The 15,416-nt window shown below is 46.9% G+C and overlaps 1 protein-coding gene across 1 annotated transcript in view; it reads left to right on the top strand.

The window, feature by feature from the left end:
• The window catches only part of vps13b (vacuolar protein sorting 13 homolog B), a 661,063-nt gene extending 646,239 nt beyond the window's left edge, over nucleotides 1-14,824 (top strand). The window contains exons 59-68 of the mRNA XM_083634457.1: nucleotides 1-427; nucleotides 795-959; nucleotides 1,701-1,929; nucleotides 4,350-4,526; nucleotides 5,336-5,506; nucleotides 6,915-7,091; nucleotides 10,517-10,619; nucleotides 12,570-12,738; nucleotides 12,837-12,917; nucleotides 13,470-14,824. Of these exons, the coding sequence (XP_083490583.1) occupies nucleotides 1-427; nucleotides 795-959; nucleotides 1,701-1,929; nucleotides 4,350-4,526; nucleotides 5,336-5,506; nucleotides 6,915-7,091; nucleotides 10,517-10,619; nucleotides 12,570-12,738; nucleotides 12,837-12,917; nucleotides 13,470-13,718 (1,948 nt within the window). The 3' untranslated portion in view covers nucleotides 13,719-14,824. The remainder of the gene's footprint in view (nucleotides 428-794; nucleotides 960-1,700; nucleotides 1,930-4,349; nucleotides 4,527-5,335; nucleotides 5,507-6,914; nucleotides 7,092-10,516; nucleotides 10,620-12,569; nucleotides 12,739-12,836; nucleotides 12,918-13,469) is intronic.
• Nucleotides 14,825-15,416: the final 592 nt, after the last annotated feature.

The following is a 15,416-nucleotide window of genomic DNA, read 5'->3' as shown; positions in this document are numbered from 1 at the left end:
GTCCTCTGATCAGAAGCTGTCCTTCAGAGTCCTCCTCAGCGAGGCCAGCGTGGCGCTGAGTGATGACATCACCAGTCCCTCGGGCTCTGTGGAGCTGCTGAGGCTTACCTTAACCAAGCTGCTCCTCAGCCTGGCTCCAGCAGCCGACCCCGGCGAGGGCACGGCACCCGTCTCCGCTCTGATAGGCCACGTCTTTCTGATCGAGCTCCACTGCTCTGGCCTCCAAGTGGACAACCAGCTGTACAACCGGGCCAGCTTCCACTTCCCCGTGCTGCTGTGCCAGGAGCAGAGAGGCGGGGCCGAGGCAGGGGCGTGGAGCAACGATGCCAACCCCACCCAATCTCCAGACGCCCTGGACGAGTTCAAACGCTCCTGCTTCCTCCAGCTGGGGCTGATGCTGGCCGGGGACGGCTGCACCCTGGAGCAGGTTGCTGCACTTTCTTCTTCATTCATTTGCACTTTATTTTTCTCAGTGCATCACACTGCTGCCATTCCCCCCCCCCTGTACATTTGCTGTAAATTCATACTTTATTTTTTATTTTTTATTCAGATGTTTTTTGCTTAAAATGCATGATTTGCTCTCTTCTGATTTACAGTATATACAAAATCAATTCAGCAATTATGTCAACCTATTTAAAGACAACAATTTTGATCAACATGGAATGCCAGCTGGTCCAGGCAATCATTGTGTCCAAGTTGATATGTGCCCTTTGTACAGTAGAGTAGCACTTCACATAACACGTTGTACAGTAGAGTAGCACTTCCCATAACACTGCCTGGTGTTTTCTTCCCAGGTCACCTTCCATCTCCAGCCTGCCAGAGTCTACCTAGAAGACACCTTTGTTTACTACATTAAGACGTTGTTCCACACCTACATCCCCTACACCGCCATGTCCTCGACCACAGCGGAGCCCCACAGGGGGAGAGAGTCTGGAGCTGCTCCCACCATCCCTGACCAGGTTCAGTATTCCTAACATAATGTTTTTATCTAGGCAGGTCTGAATACTGTCTCTGTTTTCCCCACAAAGTAAATGAAAAAAACCATGGGCATCAAGTGGAAAGCCATGTGTGGTTATTATTGACTGAAGTAACTGAAGTAAAGATTATTGGGCATCCGGGTAGTGTAGCGGTAGATTCCCTGCCTACCAACACGAGGGTCGCAGGTTCGCGCCCCTGTGTTACCCCTGGCTTGGTCGGGTGTCCATACAGGCACGATTGGCTGTGTCTGTGGGTGGGAAGCTGGATTAAGGGTATGTTACCTGGTCGCTGCACTAGTGCCTCCTCTGATCGGTCAGAGGCACCTGTTCGGGGCGGAAGGGAACTGGTGGGAATAGCGTGATCCTCCCACATGCTACGTCCTGCTGGTGAAACTCACCACTTGTCAGGTGAAAAGAAGCGGCTGGCAACTGCGCATGTCTCGGAGGAAGCATGGTGCTAGTCTACGGCTCTCGCCAGATCGGCAGAGAGTGGAGCAGCGACCAGGGCAGCAGGGGGAAAATGGCCAACTACAATTGGGGAGAAAATGGGGCGGGAGATCAGGAAGAGAAAAAAAAGTAAAGATTCTTGTTGTTTACATTTTCACACAACTCCCCCAATCCTATTAAACATGAGCATAAACGCACTTTGGGACTGTACAGAATCTCCTGTTCTACTGTTTGCTTATGTTAAAGTGGGGCTCACACTCTGTCCCTCTCATCCAGGTGGTGCAGTCTGTGCAGGCGCTGGTCCACCCTGTGCGGCTGCAGCGGCTGGCCATCCAGCCGGTCAGCGTGCTGGTCAGCATCCACGCCTCCCTGAAGCTGTACATCGCCTCGGACCACACGCCACTCTCCTTCTCCATGTTTGAGAGAGGCCCGCTCTGCACCACGGCCAGGCAGCTGGTGCACGCACTCGCCATGCACTACGCTGCCGGGGCGCTCTTCAGAGCTGGTAGGTCGAGTCAGAGAGAAGGATGCATAGAGGGAGGGAGGGAGGCATACGGCTTCCTCATTATCACCCCACAGCAAATGCTCCTTCCAGTAGATGTTCCACTGTATGCATTCACAGCAGACCCATCATGTTGCATACACTTCACACCAGAAGGACACAGATTGATGATCTGTATCTGCAGGCTTCAGATTAAGCAACAGAATAAACAAGCTAAGGATGATAGAATAACAGGATGTGTGAGAAACTCCGCTTCGCAGTCTATCTTCACTCAGTCCAGAGTTTCAACGATCTGACACAGTAGTTCCCAGAGAGTAGTAGTACAATAGGTTCAAGGAGGTAACAACTGCCTCGCCTGAGGCCTAGAAAAACACACCCCAGTCCCTCGCAGTGTCACAATTGATCATTTAATCAAAGCTTTTGACTGACTCCTAGCTTATGATTCACACTATGCGTGTCAGCAGTACATCAGGGTCTGTCTGTGAGTAGCCACCAGGTCCAAGTCAGACCGATTAGGCCTAGTTCAGCCGCCCTACCTTTCTCCTGCATTGTCCTCCTGTCTAGTCAGAGCCTCAGTCCACACATGGTCTGATTTAACCCAGTCATCTCCACCTCAGAAATCACTGTTCTGGCCCGACGCTTTCCTCCCCGCTGTCTCTCGTTAGAGCCTTCGTTTCTGCTCGTATTTCAACATGTCCTGTCTCTCTGTTCTCCTCTACCTGACTCATCATGGAGGAAGGGCCTCTCCAGGAAGCATTGCATTCTGGGACTGATTAGATTTAGGATGTACAGTAACATTACCACGTGCACACACACACACACACACACACACACACACACACACACACACACACACACACACACACACCCGCACAAGACATGACGGCATACAGACACACACATACATATCTATCCATACATACATACACAGCACACACACACACACACACACACACACACACACACACACACACACACACACACACACACACACACACACACCAGTATATGCGCAAGTGTGTGTCTCTGTGTGTATGTCACCATGACTCAGGCCTGTAAACATCAGCTCCTGTCAGGGCCTTACGCTCGACCAAAACCACAACTGGAAGAGCATGTAAAGCAGAAACGACCGCTAGGCCCCACTGGATCTGATTTCCTACCATTAGAGTCCATCACTCATGCGAGAATTGACGGGGAATAAGAGCAGAGCCGGGGCCTGGCGTCTTGAGGAATGGCTATTTGATTTTGTGATGCAATTGTCAGCGCATAAATATCAATGAGCCGTACCATCTGAAGCAGACTCCGTGGTAGAAGGAGCGAGGTGAGATAGTAGGAGGCCGTAAATCTAGCCGTGACATATGTATGATTTCATGCAGGAGTGTGCGCACGTGTGTGTGTATGTATGTGTGTGCATCTGCTTGTGTGCATGTGTGAATTCACGCGTGTCTTTGTGTTACCGTGTATCATGGGATTGTCATAGAGTTAACACATTTGAAAACGTGTAATGGCGACATCCCACAGCAGTCGTACTGTTCAGTTTGACTTGAAATTCTGTATGTTTTTTAGAGTGTTTTGGCAAGTACAGTATATGGAGCAGTGAATTTGGATTTAATCTAGCTGTGGCGTTTCCCGTGGACCCCTTGTGTGGGATCCTATGTAAAACGAATCAGGCAAGCACATAAGCACTTTACATGGCTGTATGTAGTGTATGTACTGTATATATACTTCTCCCCCATTTTTCCTGGCTGAGACTGTTCTTGTGTTATGAAAAGCATTGAAAAATACAATATTGGGGGGGGGTCTAGCTGTGGTGTAAGAGCAGGTGTATGGGCGTTAGAAAGATTTACGTTATTGAATAAAAAGATTCCATCAATGTCACAGTAATTAGTTCCCTGCAAGATTGCGTTTTTAATGCCTGTGTATCAAGGTTATCATCGACTAAACTCAACCTAAGTCAGGAACAAACACTTTTGTGAAGTTCCAATGAAAGACAAAGTGGATTGTACAACAAAAACAACGCTAAACCAAAACTGTAATGGCAGCCTCCAAAACTAACAAGATAAAATATTAACATATTGTTTTTGGTCTTTGGACTTTTTCCATTAAAGCCAAATTGAGAACGCTATGTAGCAGAAAATTATATCCAGAAATGAGTAAAAGACAAATCTCCAAGCATGACATTGATTACATCCTATGAAACCCCTTGGGTAATTCTCCAATGATGTTGTAAATGTTTTAACACATGAATACATTTGGCCACATGAAAAGCAACGCAGACCGCATTCTTCTTATCCATGACAATCAAAATGCTAAAACCTAAACTGAAATGAAAAAAAAATACAAAGAAAAGAAATACAAGCTAAAAGTCAAATAACGATGATAATGATGGTGATGAATGATGCATTTTTGTTCCTGTGCCTCAGGCTGGGTGGTGGGATCTCTGGAGATCCTGGGCAGTCCTGCCAGTCTGGTGCGGAGCATCGGTAACGGCGTGTCTGACTTCTTCCGCCTGCCGTACGAGGGTCTGACGCGCGGCCCCGGGGCCTTCGTCAGCGGGGTGTCCAGAGGGACCACCTCCTTCGTCAAACACATCTCAAAAGGTAACACAGTGACGCTGCGTTTCAACACGAGTAGAACGTACACCCAAAGAGGTGCAGAATACTGACAGTAACAGATTATAGAAAAAATCATAAGTTATATTCTTCTTTGTGAACTAAATAAATGTCCCAGCAAATAGCAAAAACACTCGTAGTAGTGTCGTAGAAGTAGAAAATTGGCATTGATTTCACATTGTTAGAAAATGCAAATGTATATTTTGCAAATACATTTGTCTTTGTGATCTCAGTCACAAAGTAGCAAGAAGTTCGCTTTCCTCTCTATCTCCTCTCAGAATGATACAGCTCATATATCATTTCATGAATACTGTTTCCATTTAGGATGTCATCTGGTGAAAGTGAACTTTGAATGAATATGTTAACAAAATGAAACTAATGTATACACACTATATATGTCAAAGAGCAGGAATATATTTGTTTAGAGAGTGTCATTGAAGATCCAATGTTCCCTGGATGAGTCTCAGATTTGGGCGAACAGGGCAGGCGGCCCATGCATTTCATTTTTGTCTATAAGAAGACAACCTTTTTGGCAGTAGTGCAGCCTACTGTTTAGTGAGGTCATCCCCAAACTGGAAAGTCCCGGTTGTCTCCCATGCGCCTATAAGTACGGAAATATACTTGAGCAAGATACGTTATTAATCCCCCAAATAAAAGAACTTTCCCTAAATTAATTTTGGTTTGATTTAGTAGACTTGTGAGTGGTGATGTCTATCACCACTTCTTTCCACTGACTCACAGTGCTCACAAAGTCATTTTGAACTGAACTCTGACCATTGAACATCATCTCCCTGCAGGCACCCTGACATCCATCACCAACCTGGCCACCAGTCTGGCCAGGAACATGGACCGTCTGTCCCTGGACGAGGAGCACTACACCAGGCAGGAGGAGTGGAGACGACAGCTACCAGAGAGCCTGGGGGACGGACTGAGGCAGGGCCTGTCACGCCTCGGAATTAGCTTGTTAGGTATGTGGACACACACACACACACACACACACACTCACCAGCTAGCCAGGAGGCATGGATGTGACAGCTGCCTGACAGCCTGGAAGTTTAGTGGAGACAGAAGCTCTCTCACCTTGACAGGAGTTGACTCTGTGTGAGGACAAATGAGACAAACCCAGAGATGAACACTTACAGACTTGCAGAAACACACCAGTCAGGAGGTGTTCTATTTTTAAATGTGTTCCTTTTCCTAATAAAGTGTGACAAATGTCAGTCAAATAATACAGCTACCAACAATAATAGAACTGCTACTTTTGTCACCATCCCCTTTAAATATCAGATTTAAATTGAATTATCTAAAAACTATAGCCCACCCCATATAGCCCACCCCGATCCCCCAATTAATTGTCCTCATACTTAGTGTCCATCCTCTGTCGATGGGCACACACAGAGCTAGTTTGGTACAGTACAGTAGTAGTATCAGTACTTTGATTTTCATCAAGCAAAATGGTGACAAGAACACTGGACCTCAATGCTATTGGTTGTCCTGATCATTCACACAGATTTTTGTTTGTTTGTATGAAGCCCAATACTCTTAAAGTTGAGTCGGGTCCACACAGTACCATGCTCAGAAGACAGCCTGTACCTCTTAAAGTAGAGTCAGGTCCACACAGTACCATGCTCAGAAGACAGCCTGTACCTCTTAAAGTAGAGTCAGGTCCACACAGTACCATGCTCAGAAGACAGCCTGTACCTCTTAAAGTAGAGTCAGGTCCACACAGTCAACAAATGTTGTACACAGAACACACAAATTCACATGGACACGTAGTTTTTTTCCCCAGTCAGAGAAACACACACAAATTTGTGCCCTGCCCACCCGCATGTCATCGGCTGTCCCGTTGGCACACACTCAAAGCTGCATTATACGCTGACTGTCTCTTGCACTAACACACAAAGGCCTATGAGACAGCGAAGTGGAGACAGCGCAGCAGGGACTCCATAAACACCCAGAGGGCAGTAAAACTCACGTCTGTCTCAAATCAGTCTCAAAGACAGAGAGTCATTCCAACCAAACAGCTGCTTGCATGTCTCTGGGTTCCACTGGATTATAATTCCTGACATGTCCTGCATGTCCTGATCACATCTGTGTGCCACATAAAATGAGTGGTCAAATCTTACATGAATGGCAAGAGCATGTCTGATTCCTGTTTATGGCATTTCCGATACTGTATGTCTGTAAGCCGTTCTGTTTCCCATGTCTAATGGAAGTGAAAACTCATAAGGGCCGGCTGCTTTCCTTTACAAAAGAGAAAAATGTGCTGCTTGAATAACGTGCATGCGTCGCATCATGTTTTAATTGCAAGTTTCTTGTTTTGTGTTCATTCAACCAAGTAATTAAGAGCAAACATGATGTTCCTTGTTCTTCCAGGGGCGATAGCAGGCATTGTGGACCAGCCCATGCAGAACTTCCAGAGGGGTTGGGAGACGCAGAGCTCAGCAGGCAGCAAGGCCAAAGGAGTCATCTCTGGGGTGGGGAAAGGCATCGTGGGGGTTTTCACCAAGCCCATCGGGGGAGCGGCCGAACTGGTGTCACAGACTGGATACGGTGAGCTAGGATGGTCCTGGAAACAAGAGCAGGTTGAGGAAATGCATTACCTAGATTTGGTATCGATGGTCTGGGACCGAGGCTCATTAAACCATGAACAGAGGGAAATCCACGCTTCAGCTGACGAACTGCGCCCAACCGGTGCTTCTCAGAAAAGGGGACTGAGTGAACACATGAGAAAGAAACAATCTGGAGCACACGGTCAAAGTTAAGGCAATTTAATAAGTGCAAGCAGACTAACGTTTCGACACACAAGGTGTCTTCTTCAGAGTCAAACAGAGACATGGTGTAGATGACTGGTTAAATACTCCCACCAGGATAAAACCAGTCTCTCATTGGTGGGGCATGGTTAGAGTGTCATCAAAACACACAGCCAATGAGAGGGTACCACATAGCCTCTACTCAGGAAGCAAAACAGGGCAATACAAGACTGAATATAAGCAATGCATAGAAAAAAATGCATAGAAAATACTTGGAAATACTTACAAAATACAATCAATCGATCACAAATACAACACAGAATAATCACAGGAAGCAAGATAAACTGTTGTCTTCATTAAGACCAAAGGGCTCAATGGTGTTCAAAGTGTGGATCCAGTAGGCTTCTCTACAGAGGAGTTTCTTTACAATATCGCACCCTCTTGATAGTGGGGGGATTTTCATTTCATTTCATCATTTTCATGAAACCATATTAGTGCCTATGTCATGTGGTGACTAAGCACAAACAGAACCATGCAACTATTACTGACCCATACCAAGTAAAAACAAGGCTCTTACGATTGCCTTGTTTTTAGTTGTTTATCAAAGGATCGTTTGGATTACAGTGTAACTAAACCCCCAAATCTGTGTCAAGCCTGACATCTAATGGTAAAAAGCATATTACTGAAATCGCCATCTGCTATTGGCTGATCTTTGGTGCCAGGTGATGATGTCACCACCTGTTGTACAGTACAGAAGGTGACATCAGGCTTTGTGCAGATTTGGGTTTGGAGTTCACTTGCTCTTTAACACACACACGCACACGCACACGCACACACACACACACACACACACACACACACACACACACACACACTGGTTATATATGTCACACAGCACTAAAATGAAGTGTAAAGAAAAGTCTGGCAAGGCTAAGAGCTAGCAAGCTCTCTAATTGATTCAGCACAGCCCAACAACGAGGCCTAATGCAGATCTGCTATCTAATAAACACACATGTGAATTACAGTTAGTGTGTCAGGAACATCATAAATCCATCACTGGTCGGACGGTCTCTCCCCTTCCCTCGTCTTGGCCCCAGGCAGGAGCCAAGTGTTTATTAGGCCAGACCTTCAGTAGTGAGGGGCCCAGGACAGAGCTGCTGAAAGGCCTGAAAGACGACGTCTCCACATACACACTCACATGCATAATCATGCATAATGCATATGCACATGAACATTCACACACACATACAGTACATGTTAGCACACACACAAAGACGCATGCACCCAGGCAGTCTAGGCCTCTGGAGTGAGTTTGTTTTATTGGGGGCAGCAGAGGAGGGGGGTAGGGGAGTGAGAGGGAGTGTGTGTTGGCGCTAACAGGTCATTGCTACAGCACATAAACTACCAATGAGGTGAACAGCTCCGTGTAAGAGCGATGGCTCCCCGGGGCCTGGCTCCAATCTACCTGGCCCAGCCCAACACACAAACACACTCACACACACACACAAATACATGGCCAAACGTGCATCCACACACACATGCACTGCTGGCTCAGCAGAATGGGAGTAGGAGTGTACACAACAAACACACATACACAGTTACCAGCATGCATATATATATATATATATATAAAGTCTCCTCCTCCCCTCGCCTCTTCTCCAGATTTCTCCCCAATTGTACTGGCCAATTCCCCATGCTGTCCAGGTCGTTTCTCCACCCCCTCTGCCGATCTGTGGAGAGCCGTCGATTAGCACATGCTTCCTCTGATACATGTGCACATGCTTCCTCTGATACATGTGCAGTCGCCGGCCACTTCTTTTCACCTGACAGAGGAGTTTCACCGGCAGGACGTAGCGCGTGGGAGGATCCTCCCAATTCCCCTCAGTTCCCCTCCACCCCGAACAGGCGCCCCAACTGACCAGAGCCTCCTCTTGACCAGAGCCTCCTCTCCACTAGTGCAGCGACCAGGCCTCATAATACCCCACCGGCTTCCCACCCGCAGACACGGCCAATTGTGTCTGTAGGAAAGTCTGACCAAGCCGGGAGTACCGCTGCCGGGAATTGAACCCGGGTCTCCACACTAGTAGGTGAATGCTTTTACCTCGACACTACCCAGACGCCGCAATACATATTGCAATTGAAAACGCATAGGAAACATCTGAAGGACAGTATATCTGTTGCTAATATAGGAGGTCAACTGCTTTATTTTTTAATGGTAGCTCTGTCACACCCCACCCATTCTCTTAACACACACACACACACACACACACACTTGCAGGACAAACGCCCACTCAGAGCTGGGTTGCGCTGCAGAGTAGCAATGCGGTGACATCATGCGTGGCACTCGCTGTGTTCTTTACGGCTTCGTTTTAACTACTTGATGACTTCACTGGCTCGCTGCTGCCGCTCGCTGACGGCAGCGCTGGGATGGAAGGGGAACTTGACCACACGCACATGGGTTATGACCTCCCCGTGACATCACATGGGTTATGACCTCCCCATGGGTTATGACCTCCCCGTGACATCACATGGGTTATGACCTCCCCGTGACATCACATGGGTTATGACCTCCCCGTGACATCACATGGGTTATGACCTCCCCGTGACATCACATGGGTTATGACCTCCCCGTGACATGTGCAGACGGAGCCTTGACCACACGCACATGGGTTATGACCTCCCCGTGACATGTGCAGACGGAGCCGTCGTAAACATGTTCCACGCTTTCTGCGCTGCATCTGGCCAAACCCCGGGAGGAAACCTTTCAAGAGCTGCAGTCATGACGCAGCATGGATGGATGGAGGGTGGCAGAACGTCGGTGTGACGGCTACAAAAACTTTGTGCACGCACGCTCGTTCAAACGGAAACGTTTGCACAGTGGCGTGCAAGCACACACACACACACACACACACACACACACACACACACACACACACACACACACACACACACACACACACACACACACACACACACACAAACCTGCACACACTTAGGTGATGCTGTCTCAACTGGACACCTGTTCATTTTCAGTGAAATCTCAGTAGAAATAGGATTTCTGTGATCTGTTGTGTAGAAGAGCAGCAATCCACCATGCCAAGTCTGTGTAAATGTAAATGTGTGTATTACTGTAAACACAGTCATCATCTCATCTTCCTGTCAATCACAGATGACAAAGCTATTTGGATGGGGATGCTGATTGTGGTTGTGACTCTCTCCCAACAGGTATCCTACATGGAGCGGGACTGTGGCAGCTCCCTAAACAGCTGTACCTGCCTACAGAGGAGAAGGCCGCTCAGGCCCCCAACAGCCACCTGAAATACGTCTGGTAAGTTCACTTCTTGTTCCTGCAGGCTCCCTTTTCCTCCACATGATCTTTGTGTCCAGCTCTTTGTTAGAAGTGGGACATGTGCTCGCCTTTGTTTCTCTTGGAATCCACCCACCATCCACGGTCCTTTTTCTCTCCCTTTACCTCTGATCATTCCTGCTGTCTTGTTTTTTTGGGGTTTTTTTTACTTGGGGAGGGTCCATTACCCACTTTCCTTAAAAAAAAAAAAAAGTCTGGAGAAAGATGTTTGACCTTGATCCCACACATGGTAGCCAGCCTGCCCTCGCTTGTTCTCATAGAGCCATGTTAAAAGGTTTTTATAAGCACACTGCCAAAGCCGCCAGCTAGAAATTGTTCTTGCTGTTTAACTATGAGTCTGTCCAGAGATATGTCCCAGTGCCATCAGATGGAGGAGGAACGCCTTTCTTCCTCTGCTGGAACTGGTTTGGAGGTCGGGGGGAGATTGAGGGTGTAGAGAGGTCGTGTGCTGCGCCAAGCAGAAGGTTAGCTTTGGGTCCTGCATCATCAAAACAATGCTGGAAGCACAGGAAGAGCCACAGTGCTGGATCAGCTCTGGGGCTCCCCAAGGCGCTCTGTGTTCTCTCTGTGGAACATTTAATATTATCATTAAATCCTGAAGGAGCTTTGTATCTCCAAAAAGTGAGCTCATCAGGAATTGTGAAAAACGGGTTGTTTACCCCATTGGCATCTTGCATGTTTTCGGCATTTTCTAATGAATTTTCAGCGATTTGGCTCGGTCCCCATTATTATGAAATATCGTCTCATGGGAGTCAGCTGTCAACTGCTATAAAGAAAACGGGCAAAATTGTTGATGCAGTACTTTCTATAGGACACCTGTACTATTGAATAACCATGACCCAAGGGGTTAGGAAGTGTGTTGTGCTTATATTACAGGAAGATGAAAAAGATCAAAATACCTGAACACTGAGATAACGCTCCCTTGTGGTTTAATCTGTGCTGCTCACAGTCAAACTGGTTTCCATCAGACATGCATCAATTACTTTTACTACTACAGGTAGCCCAGACATGGAGGGGTCAGACTGTCTGAGCACAGTAACACTGACAGGTAGCCCAGACATGGAGGGGTCAGACTGTCTGAGCACAGTAACACTGACAGGTAGCCCAGACATGGAGGGGTCAGACTGTTTGAGCACAGTAACACTGACAGGTAGCCCAGACATGGAGGGGTCAGACTGTTTGAGCACAGTAACACTGACAGGTAGCCCAGACATGGAGGGGTCAGACTGTTTGAGCACAGTAACACTGACAGGTAGCCCAGACATGGAGGGGTCAGACTGTTTGAGCACAGTAACACTGACAGGTAGCCCAGACATGGAGGGGTCAGACTGTTTGAGCACAGTAACACTGAACAGAACTGAATTCACCAAGCTATCCCCACTATGGCCGCTTTACCATCTGCTCCGCAACTTGCACACCTGCCTTCCTATGTAAACATGCTGTCAGACGAACATGACTGAACACTTGGCTTCCTGCACGCGCGTTTCCCTGTCCAACATGTGTATAGGAGGAAGCGCACACAAAACACATGTGAACTTCAATTACAGGATGCATACATCTGTGTTGACATGTATGGTCACTTCACATGTATGCATGGGCGTAGGTTAGCTGGGCACTTTGTGTGGTCTTATGTCTATGGCGCTTGCCTACATGTGGGTGACTTTAAAAAAATATGTTATGGTATTACATGTAGCGGTTGGGGTGTATTTAATAATTTGCACCAACATGTGTATTTCCCTCCCCCTCAAATCACCCCCTGTACATTATTACACACACACACACACACACACACACACACACACACACACACACACACACACACACACACACACACACACACACACACACACACACACACACACACACACCATGTTTGTTTACACCCCCCTTTGCTTCATTCCTTGGCCACAGGAAGATGCTCCAGTCTCTGGGGCGACCGGAGTTACACATGGCGCTGGAGGTGACCCTGGTGAGTGGCTCGGGGCAGGAGCATGCCGGCTGCCTGCTGCTCACCTCGGAGGTGCTCTTTGTGGTCAGCCTCAGCGAGGACACCCAGCAACAGGCCTTCCCCATCACAGAGGTACCCAGCAGTCCTCGACAGACACACAAACACCCGAACCTCCTCCCTCACAGGGAATCAGACTCTCAAGCATTCCAAACCTGTTGTCTTTTCTCCAGGTGGAGTGTCAGCAGGAGGCAGGGCAGCAGGGCCAGCTCACCCTCACCTTACAGCAGCAGACAGTAGCCAGCGACACCGAGGTGAGGCTCCACAATTAGTTGTTGGTTTGACAGTATTAAGCTTCCTCAGAAGTACATTTGGTTGGCATGAAAAACAGGACACGAGTTTCTGGGTAGTGTAGCGGTAGATTCCCTGCCTACCAACAAAAGGGTTGCAGGTTCGCGCCCCCGTGTTACCTCCGGCTTGGTCGGGCATCCATACAGCCACAATTGGCCGTGTCTTCGGGTGGGAAGCCGGATTAAGGGTATGTCCCCTGCTCGCTCCACTTGCAGCTCCTCTGGTCAGTCGGGGACTGGGTGGAATAGCATGATCCTCCCATGCGCTACGTCTTGCCCGTTAAACTCATCGCTGTCAGGTGAATAGAAGCGTCTGGCAACTTCACATGTATCGGAGGAAGCATGTGCTAGTCTACAACTCTCCCCAGATCTACAGAGGGGGTGAAGCAACGACCGATACAGCTGGAGGGGAGGGAGCACACTCTTGGCCCACATGATTGGACACAGCTGCCATAAAGGATGAGTGCATCAGAACCTGAGTATTGGTAATCAGCTGCTCGCTCTCTCTCTCCCCAGGGTGACGGGGGTCGTGAGCGCCTGTCGGAGCAGCAGTACCGGCGGCTGGTGGATTACGTGGCGCGAGCCTCCCAGTACCTCTCCCCCTCCATCGCCTCGCTGCAGCTGCAGCCCCTGGTGACGCTCACTGAGCCGCCGCCCAACGTCACCAAGTCCTACCGCTACCTGGTGGAGCCCGCCTTCGCCAGGGTGTTCGTCAGCAAGTTCACCACGGTAAAGAACAAGGCCTTACGCATCGGATTCCACTGACGCACATCTGCGGCTGCATTTGAACAAAGCAGTCAAATGTGACCTTTGATTCTTTGTGGCGCATTCATGAGCTTTTGATTGCAGTCTGCGCAGGGAACAATGAGATAACGTGGTTAACCACAACAAGATCAAACAGATTAGGAAAAAAAACATTTCTTCTTGATTATCTCTAGCCTTTGCCTCCAGGGTTTGAATTAAAGAAAATAAATCTTTGGATAGGCTCTTTATAACAAATAACTCCCCATTTATGCAAAAGATACCTGCTGGGGTAAAAGAATGTCTTATATTTATGTAAGTCCTACCCGTCGTCCACTCCTTAGGGTTGTAGGGTTTTCTCACAAATTGCCTTTGAAAGTAAAGTTTTCTACTGATACAATATAAAATACATGACATAGCCACTGAGAAAGAATGAGGGATTAGATTTAGTTTTATTTAATGATGGAAACACATGTATGTAGTAAGTTTAGATATTTCTGTTACATGGACATTTCAATATGAGACAGTATCATCAGTGCACATTATGCTGTAATGAACACTAATGCAAAAAAAAAGACCGGAGGAGTTGTCGTACAAACTTAAACATTAAATCTTTTGTGTTTGATCAACATTTTGTGCTCTTCTGAGGGGCTTGTTCAATGTGGGGGCGAAACAGTCTCAGTGCTACAGATAGAAATGCAAAGTATAGAACCAACATGGGTCCTTTTTCTATTTCTAACTCACTCAGATTAGTTTCATGCAATGTATCTCTATGTGAACAGTCTGTAATGGTTCACTCTGCAGAACGAGTTCTTGGTGTTTACATTCTCCATGTACTGAGCGCTTGTCTCATGCCAATGTAAGTGCAATATTATCTACATGTTGATGGATGATAACAATACTAGCTGTCAACCAAAATGTTGCTGTTTTTATGTTATTTTTTATAGATGACGCAGCACATACCATTGTTTCACAATAACGTTCATGCCAACCCCTCATGATGCAAAAAAAGTGTAGATGTTGCCTTTTTATTGTTATAACAGTGAGCGCTATGTTAGATTTCACATAATTTTGTAAGGTCTAATGCCTATGATGTATGTAAATTGATAATATATTGTATTAATATTGAAAAACATTTTATAAAAACAGAAAATGAACATGTATTTTGTCATTGTCTACCATGTAAGAAACATTTTAGTTGGTAGCTAATTACCAACATGGTACATTTGTCTTCATTGAGGTTCTATTCTTGTTGGCAAATATAAATGAATGAAAATACATCTTGTTTACATTGTTGCCATGATTGGTCACAACCAACGCTGTTTTGCTTTGCCTTTTTTGCAGACCAACATAAATGCACAGTTCTCAGTATCAGGCTTGATTTACACTGAAACAGATTTTTTTTTTTTTTTTTTTTTTTTTTTTACTAGAGTGAGCAGAAGGTGTTTTTCACAGTGGGTTTAAAATGTGTTTTTCCTCTTCCTGTGTAAATCCATCCTCAGCTTTGTATACTAATCCCCGGCAGCTCTGCTCTCAGTTTTCACTCGTCCTCGCTCCTCCGATAACGGTGTCAGTCTCCCTCTCTAGTGTTCATGTCAATGGTGTACTAAGTGGCTGGTCATTACACGTTTACACTTGATATCGCAGTCACGTACATCTGTCATCAGAGTCAATTCAGTTGGTGAGGAAAAATAACATGTCAAACCGAGCTAGAAACAGGAT

This window comes from Poromitra crassiceps (genome assembly GCF_964638095.1).
Source record: "Poromitra crassiceps genome assembly, chromosome: 1".
Lineage (NCBI taxonomy): Eukaryota > Metazoa > Chordata > Actinopteri > Beryciformes > Melamphaidae > Poromitra > Poromitra crassiceps.
The sequence above is the reverse complement of the archived record's forward strand: the minus strand, read 5'-3'. Positions and strand labels throughout refer to the sequence as shown.